The following is a 12651-nucleotide window of genomic DNA, read 5'->3' as shown; positions in this document are numbered from 1 at the left end:
TCCATCACAATCTTTGTAATAACCCAATGAGTTATATAAATGTACTGGAGCAACACGCCTAACGTATGATTCCATGTTTTGAAATAACTCTTGATACTCAACGAAGACTTTTCCTCGTAATTTAGGATTATAATAGTTTGTAGCTAAGTGTAAGCCTTTGATGCAATCATCTAGTTTGTCTTTTAAAGGAGAAGCATAGCCTGAACTATGGAGAATGGAGTGACTATCTATTAATAAAAATAAAAGCTCAACAGCATCACACATTTTTAATTGTTCTTTGAAGAGTTTAGTCTTAAGTGTATCTAAATCTTGATAAAACTTTAATAATAATGGCAAGTGTGATGCAGCAGAAGTAATCTTCATGTCTTTAAAACTTTCAATAACAGTATCAAATCCAACGCATATTGTGTATGTGACATCAACCGTTTTAACAATATTTTCACCTTTATGGTTTTTCGTTATATTGAAAGAAATTTTTTTTTCATCATAAAATTTTATCACGCCATCATGTAGAACATACTTCACAATAATAGAATACAAATCAAAAGTTTTTTGAACAGCCGCGTAACAAAAAGTCTTTAATTCTTTGATAATTTGTTCAGTGTGAAGCACTTTTTCAATTATGCAATAGTCTATAAATGTAGGCTCTTCACCACTAGTAGTAGCCAATAATACTAAGACAAATAGAGAGTCATCGGAAATATGAATTTTTAGGTGTAAAACATAAGAGTGTTCTTTGGCTGTATTTTTATCGTAGAGAAAATCACACGCATTTTTTAATACGGTTTTTTTTAAATAATCGATCGGCGGAAGTGTTGATATGCATTCACAAAAGCACAGAAAATCCTTTGTAACTGGTAGAGACATATCATTCATGTCAATGTCATAATATATGAAGAATTTTAAAATTCTTATATTCCTAATTGTCTCAATGTCAGTCTCTGTTTTCCGTTTTTTGAAATTTCCAGACCTTTTTGGAGTGAAGTAGGAATGTTCTGACGTCTGAAAAATAAAAGTACAAAAAAAGTAATTATTACCATTTGAAAAATCATCATTACGGATAAAACAGCACGTTAGTAACTTAAATCTCTTAAACAAGAATTAAATGTTCATAAATAAGTGTTAGCCGAGAAATACTAACTTATGACTATTGATATAGTTTTGATAAGATAACAGTAATATTAAGGAATTGACAAAACCGATGTGTGTGACGTATTTTAGTAATAATGTAGGACTGCCGGACTATAGGCGATTAGAGGTTACAAACTCACGTAAGGAGGCTCTTCAGTCATACATGGCACTAAATTAGTAATAGTTGCAAGATTTTTTAGATACTATTACGTAACATATGATTACACAATTGTTGTAAAACTATTGCAAATATGATTCCGAAAACAATTTAATTATTTTTATGAAATCAGAGATATAACTGACATAGATATTTTATACTTTCACACCCTAACACCATACATTTTATTATTTTTTCATTTGAATCTAACTGTTGTAACTTACAAAAAAATTTCTGATCATCTAATATTCTTAACATAAAATATCATAAAACAGTCATTAACCAATGAAAGTAACTTATTTAAAAATTTTAATTTTACAAAATGAATAAATCAAAAGAAATAAAAACAACTAAATGGAATCATGAATTTTTTTTCTTAAGGTGGCTTGTACGATTGTTATTGGAATGATAATAATCTCTGAAATTTTGAAATTATACAAATAAAGTGTGCCTAATCAATTTGCGATAAATAAATACTGGGGTCAACCACTTTATTTTTCAGAAAATCGCTACTGAAATCTCATCAATTTAACATTTAATTAGATTTATCAGTAAAACAACTATAACGAAAAAAGTTAATGATAAACCTCTACAAATAAAAACCATATTTGTACCTTTTTTTATAAGTAATTTTCTTTTAGAATTATAAAAATTATATTATGTAAACCACTTAGATTGTAAGTAAATTAAGAGAACAGTGATTTATCTTTTTCTGTGCATACGCAGATTAAAATAACAAGTTTTTATTATTCTTTTTATCGATATTTTATAACATGTTAGGCCAATAAAACTCTGGAATTTGAATATGTAATGTCAATATTTAATTATCATGACAATGAACAAAGAATATTTTTCATAATTCATCGAACCTTAAAGAGCCCCTCGCTTGGTACGGTACGAAACGCCTAAGCAACCTTAACAATAACGAAATACTCACTAGGGTAAACTGACCGGTTTTTTACCACTTCCCGGTAATTGACCATCCAGTTATTGAACGTGTCATTTTTATATCTGTATAGTGCATATGTTGTACACAGATATACAAATAACATGTTCAATAACTAGGTGGTCAATTACTGGTAGGTGGTCAAAAACCGGGTAGTTTACCCCTACATGAAAAAAATGATATTTTTTAAAAAGAATTGGTTGCAAGGATCCTAAGATATAACTGGTTACATATAATAAATTTCTTTAGTTCAGACTTGTAATGTTTTCCACTCGCAAGACTTGAATTTTTTTTTACAGTAGGGCTTGTGATTTTTGCGAGTGTTTAATTTAAAAAAAGTCTCATAATATCTTGTTTAAACGTTTTTATTTGTCTACTCAGAATTCTATAACGCATTGAAAACTTGTATGTTTTGTCATGTGTTCTTTTGACGTGAAAAATCACGTGAGATGTCACGCGAGAAATCACGTGAGTTTAAGGAGGCTCCCTCGTGGTAGTTTCCGAACCTAGACCAGATTAATTTAATAGATTAAAATGTGCTGAATCCGATTGTATAATTATTTATATCGCTTACCCTGCAAAATTTCAAGATATTATTAATTTTATGTAGCGCTTTCTAACACGTATTATTATAGCAGAGCTCGCACACGCGATGAAAGTAACCTAATAACTCGAATTAACCAACAGTTCCCGTAATAACAGTACACACGTTTGTAGAAAAAAAACCCTTTTTTCAAATGACGCCTATCAAAGAAAGTGTTGCCCTGAAAAATTTTGAGATATTCATTTGAAAATTCATCGAGTCATTTTATTTCCACAGGTTTGCCGATGTTCCCTTGCGCCAGTGATGCCAACTATACCTGAATTTGCGAGCAAATTTGTGACCTACGACGCACTTTGTTCTGAAATGATGAAATCAAAGGTAGGTTTGTTCTAAATCTAATATCTTCAGATAGGAATAAGATAGAGGTCTGTTTTTTTTTTATTTTGTAGGTAATCGAATTCCGGACATAGAAAAAATAAAGTAAAGTCGTACGGGTGTCAACGTAACCTCAAAAAAATTGTAAAAGCCACATTTTTCATTTAAACTTATAAAACTGGTTGAATTTTATAAATATTTTTTTTTAATACGACGTAAAAAAAAGTTTTGAAGCTCATTCCGTGCAAAATATGTCATAACAATCTAATGTGGACAATTTCTTAATTGTAAAGTTTTTGGTTTCATACCTGCCTGTCGAAAGCAATTTTGCGATCGATCTTTCTACCAATTCCTAAATTCTAACAAGGCTAAAATTGTGCACTTACCCCTGATTCTGATGATAATACAATTTAGAGTATTTAATATTATGGTACATCCAATATGGCTGCCATAACAAAATGGCCGACCGCTTTTTTCTTCGGAATACCCTTGTCATGGATATTAAATGAAAGGGTATTACGAGTAGGATTATTTTTATCATAATTAATTCAATTGAGGATTGTTTTTATCATCAACTTACTTAATACTTGCCAACATTTTTAATTTAAGAGTTTAACTAGGAAAACCTGTTGATACAGTTGCAAAAAAAGAACTAATTTGCTGAACTCGAAATTTTTCTTTATGTTTTGCAGTTTATAAAAAAGATTATAAAATAATAGAAAGTATAAGACAAACATTCTAACTCTTACTTAGTGGCATAAAGAGTTAATAAGTATTCTTATAATCTGAGTCACCCGTATGTAACTGTATAAATCAAAAATATCTTGTAGGTCCTGTATTTTGAATCTTCAATATGTATGTATGTATGAACATATGTATGTATAAGAATTATTCATGAAACATTTAATGCCCACTCTCACTAAATAACATCTACTGTACAATTTTATGGGATAATCATGGAATATACACTTCTTGTTTTAAGAATAACTTAAATTTTCGTTTCATTTTCAAGTTACACTAATAAGAAATTAAAAAATTATGTACAATTAAACATATATCATTAACAAGTCACATATTTTGATGAGAAATAATATTTTTTTCTCTCATTTAGTAGTCAGTTGTTCAAAGACAATGATTTTAAAATTCATCATCTTCACTATCTCCGGAATCGTCATTTTTTTTTGTGATCTGAAAATATAATTTATATTCTTATTAAGGGGTTCTACAATTCTTTCAAAAACTTTTTAATTTTTATTTCATAAATAAATAGATTTTACACTTGTTTATGTACACGTCGATGTACTCTCAACAAGACGATGCGTGATTAAGTTACAGGTCATAATATAAAAAATCGTTATTACAATTAATTATATCCATCCGTCTTCATTTTACAGGTAAAATTATTTATACATGATTATATACACACCTTTCGACAGAACTTGTAAAAGAGCTAAAGGGTAGTTTTCATGTAACGCTACTCGCATTAAAATTGCGGGTCATTTAAAATAGAGAAAAAAAAAATTAAATTCCCAAGTTGATTTGATTTGCGGAAAAGCTGTATCATTAATATTTTAATTGAAAAAGTATTTCATTATATCAATTCAAATACATTGTAGTAGAAGATAATTATGTAAACAATTTATAAATTTATTCATTTAGTAGTAGTAGCAATTAATAAATGTAGTCAATGTTAATTATTAATATTGATAACTTGCGTGCTAAACTAATATTGAATGAATGAAAAATTAAATATTGTAACAGCAATTCGCTTTAAATTCATACAATAATGAAAAGAACTTCTTTGCATTGCAATCAACTGCAAATTTGTTGTTTATGATTTCCACTCGAATTTTGAAAAAGTTTGTATAAATAATCGCATTATACGTCAAAAACCTTTGTATTATCTGCTTTTATCATACAAACCGTATGAGATGAGGTGATTTACCATTTTTTTGTTCAAACATACATACATACATACATACATACATGTATACATACATACATATTGAAGATTCCAAATACAAGACCTACAAGATATTTTTGATTCATACAGTTACATACGGGTGAATCAGATTATAAGAATACTTATTAACTCTTTATGCCACTAAGAAAGAGCTAGAATGTTTGTTTTATACTTTCTATTATTTTATAATCTTTTTTATAAACTGCAAAACATAAAGAAAAATTTCGAGTTCAGCAAATTAATTCTTTTTTTGCAACTATATCAACAGGTTTTCCTAGTTAAACTCTTAAATTAAAAATGTTGGCAAGTATTAAGTAAGTTGATGATAAAAACAATCCTCAATTGAATTAATTATGATAAAAATAATCCTACTCGAAATACCCTTTCATTTGATATCCATGACAAGGGTATTCCGAAGAAAAAAGTGGTTGGCCATTTTGTTATGGCAGCCATATTGGATGTACCATAATATTAAATACTCTAAATTGTATTATCATCAGAATCAGGGGTAAGTGCACAATTTCAGCCTTGTTAGAATTTAGGAATTGGTAGAAAGACCGATCGCAAAATTGCTTTCGACACGCAGGTATGAAACCAAAATCTTTACAATTAAAAAATTGTCCACATTAGATTGTTATGACATATTTTGCACGGAATGAGCTTCAAAACTTTTTTTTACGTCGTATTAAGAAAAAATATTTATAAAATTCAACCAGTTTTATAAGTTTAAACGAAAAATATGGCTTTTACATTTTTTTTGAGGTTAGGTTGACACCCGTACGACTTTACTTTATTTTTTCTATGTCCGGAATTCGATTACCTACAAAATAAAAAAAACAGACCTCTATCTTATTCCTATCTGAAGATATTAGATTAATAACAAACCTACCTTTGATTTCATCATTTCAGAACATAGTGCGACGTGAGTTGACATATCTGCACGAGGGAGCCTCCTTAAACAGTAGGGATTACCTGAAAAATGGTTTGTAGAATTAAAAAAAAATGTATATAATTTAATGAATAATTCAGTAACGAATACATTTCATAATTCAGCCAATTTAATTAACAAACAGTATGTAAATATTCCAAATAAAGCTAAGTTACAAGTCCCCACTATTAGAATAATTAATTAAGAGGTCCCCTTCTGTCGGGACTGCTCATATCAGTGTGGGTGAAATACTCGGCTCGTGTGCAGAAGGTTACCGGTTTGATTCTTGAGGAAATGGTTTTTTTTTTCTTTTTTTTTTTTTTTTAAGGAAAATTTGTCAAAGAACAAACAATTAAAATTATATAAAGATCAAAATTTACTTTTTTCACATATACACTTTAATGGCGCAGCGCAGCGTGGCGGAAAGAGGTTAGGTGTAGGGGGGAGTAGGAGGAAAGTTAAATGAGAAATTCATTTCCAGTATATGTTCTAAAGATAACAAATCTGAAATCGTTAGTTAACTCTGTAGTGTAGTACGTGCCTATAGACGTATAACTTCAAAAACAATCTAATCGATGGAATAAAAATTATTTTTTCCAGCGTGCACCATGATGTAACAACCAAACAAATACGCACATTGTATTAAATTTGATAATTAGAATAATCAGATGTTACTGATTACATGCATTCATATTTACTTACATGTACACATACACACGTGCACGCGCGTCAAAAAATAGACGTTTTTGTGCATGTACTTTAAATCGCTTCCTCACCTTCATGATATATACATTTTTTCCAAATTGAGGTTATGATTCTGGCTCTTAAAAAGTGATCAGATATGAGTTTTCGAGTGTAAAGAATTGTGAGAAATTTTTTATTATTGAAATCCCAGTGGCCCAGAAAAACTGGGATGATTTTTTCTACCACCCGTTCATGAGGCGAGCGACTTAAATGCGCAATCAATCAAAGCCATATCGATTCCGGCCTGTGAAATTTACTTTGAAACGTAGTTTACACTCCTAGAAAGTTAACTATTTTTATTTGTACTTGATTCTAGTGGCCCAAGCCGAGATATAAATTGCTTAAGCCACGCTTATCGTGATATTTTCGCTTAGAGAATTTTTTCCAAATTGAGGTTATGTTTCTGGCCCTCGAAAAGTGATCAGATATGGGTGCTTGAGTGTTAAGAATAGTTAGAAATTTTTTTTATTGAAATCCCAGTGGCCCAGAAAAACTGGGATGATTTTTTCTACCACCCGTTCATGAGGCGAGCGACTTAAACACGCAATCAATCAAAGCCATATCGATTCCGGCCTCTAAAGATTGCTTTAAATCGTTGTTTATACACGTAGGAAGTTAACTATTTTCATTATTACCTAATTCTAGTGGCCCATGCTAAGAGATACATTTTTAAGCCACGCATATCGTGTTATTTTTAATTAAGGAATTTTTTTCAAATTGAGGTTATGGTTTCGGCCCTTAAAAAGTGATCAGATATGAGTTTTCGAGTGTAAAGAATTGTGAGAAATTTTTTATTATTGAAATCCCAGTGGCCCAGAAAAACTGGGATGATTTTTTCTACCACCCGTTCATGAGGTGAGCGACTTAAACGCGCAATCAATCAAAGCCATATCGATTCCGGCCTCTGAAATTTACGTTAAAACGTAGTCTACACTCCTAGAAAGTCAACTATGTTTATTTGAACTTGATTCTAGTGGCCCAAGCCGAGATATAATTTTTTTAAGCCACGCTTATCGTGATATTTTCGATTAGGGAATTTTTTCCAAATTGAGGTTATGTTTCTGGCCCTCGAAAAGTGATCAGATATGGGTGCTTGAGTGTTAAGAATTGTTAGAAATTCTTTTTATTGAAATCCTAGTGTCCCAGAAAAACTGGGATGATTTTTCCTACCACCCGTTCATGAGGCGAGCGACTTAAATGAGCAATCAATCAAAGCCATATCGATTCCGGCCTCTGAAATTTACGTTAAAACGTAGTCTACACTCCTAGAAAGTCAACTATGTTTATTTGAACTTGATTCTAGTGGCCCAAGCCGAGATATAAATTTTTTAAGCCACGGTTATCGTGATATTTTCGATTTCGGAATTTTTTCCAAATTGAGGTTATGTTTCTGGCCCTCCAAAAGTGATCAGAAATGTGTGCCTGAGTGTTAAGGGTAGTAAGGAATTTTTTTTAGTGAAATTCCAGTGGCGCAGACAGAAGGGTTCAATTTTTGCTACCACCTCATGAACTCCTGAGTCTATGACGGACAGTTACGAACGTAATTGACTTTATTAATAAAAACTTTTTAGTTCAATATGAATTTCTTGAATCTATGTCATATATTGGTAGTAAGGACCGATCGGTATGAGGTTTTTATTAAATATATCCTTATTGTCCTTGTTCAAATTTGAAATTACTACTTTAAGTCATTTTTAAGGTTAATTTAAGACACTTTTCTATATTGTTTTACTTAAGGTTATGGTTTGGGCTAAAATGAAGCGCCTAATATGTTGTTTTTCTCTTGGAGATGTTTCTGTGGGTCTTTAGTTACTTATTTAGAGCGTTTTTGAGCCGAAACGATGTTTATTTTTTGCTCAAATGCAAATTTTTTTGGGAATGCTTCTTATATGTATTAGAAGCGTTTGCAATAGTCAAAACTTGATAATTTGAAAAAAAAAATTTCTTCAGTTTTCGTTGCATACAACGTTGCGAACTTCAAAGTCATGACTCAAGCTTTCTTTTGAAATTTCGTAAACTTCTGCACTCATTAGATATATAATTGAAGATGTAAAATAGAGTCGCTTAACAGCTTACGATTGAAACATAAGCCAGCAGCCCTAAGATCATTCCGTGATACACCAAAGCTTAAATAACCTAACCTAAGATTTTTAATACCCAATAGCGAGAGTTTTTTTTCGTAATTCTGTAAACTTCTGCTTCCAACGGCACTTCTAATCAGAATTCTCTGACAGACTTACTTCAAAACACTTGCCAACGATCTCAGGATAGCTCTTTGAACAATTGAAGCTCAAATACATTAACTTCAAACCTAAAATAATCGAGAATGTCAGTTCTTCAACGGAATCCTATTGTATTACGCATACCATGATGCATGTAATAGGTTCCGTTGCAGAGTTCCACGTGGAGATGTCCACGTAGATTGTACCTGGAATCCACGTGTAAAATACATGGAATGGAATAAAGCACGAACAATATACTTTTTAAAATGTGTATTTACATAATTTTCCATAGTATAATGTTGTTATGCTACATTTTTTGTAACACGGAATAATTTTAGGGCTGCTGGCTTATGTTTCAAGCGACTCTATTTTACATCTTCAATTATATATCTAATGAGTCCAGAAGTTTACGAAATTTCAAAAGAAAGCTTAAGTTGCAGAATTTTTGGGAGTTTGAGGTTAGGTTATACGAGCTTTTCTGGTTCAACAAACGATCATTCCCGCGTTGGCTTGCGTTTGAAAGCTTACTTGCTAAAAATATTTAGTTATAACGGCGATGGGTTGCATAATTTTATAGAATTTTGTGGAAAAACCTAAGATATTCGATTTTTCGAGGTTTTGAGGCTAGGTTTCACAGAATCTCTAAGTGCTGGGATGATTCTAACGTCGGGTTCGGTTTCAGTGACCTAAAAACATAGACTAAGGTAGGTTTGGTAAAAGTACCCTGACACTTTTTTTTGTGGACCTGTGTAATTAGTATCTGGAAATCTTTAATGGTCCGGTAAAGTTAATTATTGAAACATTCGAGCGTATCAAAACTATTTGTACAGTTTTGTCATCATTCTGATGACACTTAAAATATAAAATAAGAACTCAACTTGTTGGTCCACAACAAGAAAGATTGAGGTATGATCCTTTCATAAGCCACCATTTCTTAATTAATCAAATTTTATTTAAGATGTCAGATAATTTAAGTATAATTAATTCTATATAAAATAATTTGATTTTCAATAATAAGTTATATGCAACGTATTACCAACAGAACCAATTACTTTAATTCAATAGATTACTTTTTTAACAAATGATAACTTGTAAAATATAATAACTTGTAATACGTTAATGTCATTTGCTGTGGCTCTGTTCGGTGCTGCCTTTGTATTGATAGACTTTTTTTAAACTTTGTGGAAAAAAATCAATTAAAAAGGATGCCGTTAGACTCGACGGACTTTTCAATAAGACTACGTATCAGCTAACATCACCTGACGTGTCATCTGGAATTTTTTTTTATAACGTAAAATAATAACAATCTACACTTTAAACCTTTAATAGGTATATTTTTCAATGCATAGTATATTATATAGATAATGATTAAATGATTAATATCATTTTAGTCTTAAATGTAGACCCAATTAAGTGTTTTTATTAGTTATTATCATGATAATAAGTTTCATGAACTGTCTCAAATTTAGACTTTATTTATTTTTTTTTGTAACTTACACATGTATTTAAAGATATATCCACTAATTAAAGTACATAATATGTGAAACATTCAAAAAGAACCATATCAAAATTGGAAAAGGTTTGAGATTTAAAATAGAATGTTATTAGATGTCAACCACAACATAGCACATTAAGTTCACAACTAGAAGAGAAATAAAAATTTTCAAAGATGTACCTGTAAACTTGACTCAATGCTGCTGTCTGCCAGCTCTTCTTCAATAACAAACTCTGGAGCGTCTAAATCTGGATGTAAATAATCATCCACAGAATCCGTAAGTATATTAACTTCTGGAGATTCAGAATCGTCAACATCACCCTCACCAAGATCATCATGAGGTTCTTGCGGAGTAGTCTCTTTGCTTGAAGAATTGTCATCATGAGTTTTTTGCTTTGTTGGACTTTGAAAATTTTCTCTGTAAAACAACAAGTCAATTAGATAATTAGACAAAATCTAAGGTATATATGACAAATTAAAAATAGGAATATTAATGAAAGAAAAAAACGTACCTGTGCTTTTTTAAAGACTTCGCAACCCGTTTCCTTAAAAGTTTTAAGCACTTGTGGCATTTGGCATGTGTTATGATATTGTCTTTACCTTCTACTTGAGTAAATCCATGCCACTCTCTATGTTCTTTACCCATTACTTTTTTTTACTTCACAAATAACCTCAATAACCCAGTAAATTGTAGTAAACAATAACAATCAGAGGAAGATGAATTAAGTCTTGAAGAATAAATCTCTTGGTTAATGACACTAATTAATGATTACATGTGGTCAATCAACGTTTATTAATCAAGAGGTATATCAAAATAATATGATTTTGTGTGCTAAAGTAAAAAGTAAACAACTATTTATACTGCTGGCTGGTGTACACAGAAGGTAATACTTAGTATGCACACATACGTATAGTTATATGTGCCCACCAAGCAAGTACACCTCGACTATAGGTGTACTCATCCATAGGTGTACACCTTAACATTGAGGTGTAGGTGTAGTACTTCTCTGCAGAGTGCATTGCCATGCCTGCCCCAGGGGCTCTATCACGACCTTCGATGTCTCGCAAAAGTCAGTATTTTTTTCGATAATTCTTTTACTGCACATACGCACAATTACAATTTCATGTAAATTATCAAAAAAAATACTGACTTTTGCAAGATATCGAAAGTCGTGATAGAGCCCCTGGGGGTTTATCACGGCTTTCGATATCTAACATTTTTTTCGATGATTCTTAGACTGCGCATGCGCTCAACCATAATTTTATTTAAATTATGGAAAAAAATACTGACTTTTGCGAGACATCAAAAGCCGTGATAGAGCCCCTGGGCAAAAGCTATGCCAAGTTAGACCAGGCTGTGCCTAAGTCAGCGCCGTATTACAAACCCACTGGAGGCCTGGAGGGTCTGGACTGTCTGGAGGCCAAGTCAGGTGCCAAGCTGCGGCCAAGGCGGGAGGGCCGGAGGGCGAGCGATGTGGCAGCCAAGCTTCGGGCCGATTTTTGGCCTTTTTCAATTTCTATTCGGGTTTGCACTTCGCACGCAAATGCGATAAGAGCAAATAATAAGAAAATAGCGGGAACAAGAGTAAAAAATAAGTAAATAACGGGAATGAGAGGAATAACAGCAGGAATGAGCCAGGGCGCCAGGGCCACGGTGTAATAGATACAGGTGATCCCATGTAAGCATAATTTTTGTGAATTATTTTTGCTGCTTCATAAGATCTAGCAGATGTCGAAATGGGAACATAGACATATAATTAGATAAAAATATTGATTGGAACAGCTTAATCATTTCTTAGGAAAAAAAAAAAAAAGAAAAAAAAAATTAATAAAAATTATGTATGAGAATTTTTTTTCTTTTACTTTGGATGTTAATAATTTCTTGGGAGTTTTGAATGTAAAAATTATACTCTAATCCTAAGAAATGATTTTTTATTATGAAATTACGAAATGGCCATACAGTTCATAACAATTTCGATGAGGAAGAATAATAAACCAGTGGTTATAGCTGAACTGCCATCTTTAAAAAAATTTCTGAACATTTTCTCAAAATAATACTAGATGTCAAATTAAGTATAAACGTACGGAAAAAATAAAAAAAATGTTTTGATATAAAATTCGGTGCATATAATTATGAGCATTAAGT

At 31.4% G+C, this 12651-nt stretch overlaps 1 protein-coding gene across 1 annotated transcript; it reads right to left on the bottom strand.

Moving 5' to 3' along the window:
- Positions 1-6032: 6032 nt before the first annotated feature.
- Positions 6033-11290, bottom strand: LOC149374029 (uncharacterized). The gene is made up of 3 exons (XM_089595017.1): positions 11018-11290; positions 10686-10923; positions 6033-6088 (listed from the first exon to the last, which is right to left on the bottom strand). Exons 1-3 carry the CDS (start codon positions 11149-11151, stop codon positions 6071-6073), a joined length of 390 nt encoding a protein of 129 aa, XP_089451143.1. The 5' UTR covers positions 11152-11290; the 3' UTR covers positions 6033-6070.
- Between the last annotated feature and the right edge of the window lie 1361 nt (positions 11291-12651).

Source organism: Copidosoma floridanum, unplaced genomic scaffold (assembly GCF_036245765.1).
Source record: "Copidosoma floridanum isolate Cflo_tuat_1 unplaced genomic scaffold, Cflo_Japanese_pri ptg000023l, whole genome shotgun sequence".
NCBI classification, from domain to species: Eukaryota; Metazoa; Arthropoda; class Insecta; order Hymenoptera; family Encyrtidae; genus Copidosoma; species Copidosoma floridanum.
The sequence above is the reverse complement of the archived record's forward strand: the minus strand, read 5'-3'. Positions and strand labels throughout refer to the sequence as shown.

What these genes read in the sequence shown, in the direction of transcription:
- LOC149374029 (XM_089595017.1), bottom strand. Translation starts at nt 11,151, where the DNA reads ATGGGTAAAGAACATAGAGAGTGGCATGGATTTACTCAAGTAGAAGGT. An exon ending in AAGTCTTTAAAAAAGCACAG is followed by an intron (nt 10,924 to 11,017) that starts GTACGTTTTTTT and finishes GTTGTTTTACAG; the next exon opens with AGAAAATTTTCAAAGTCCAA.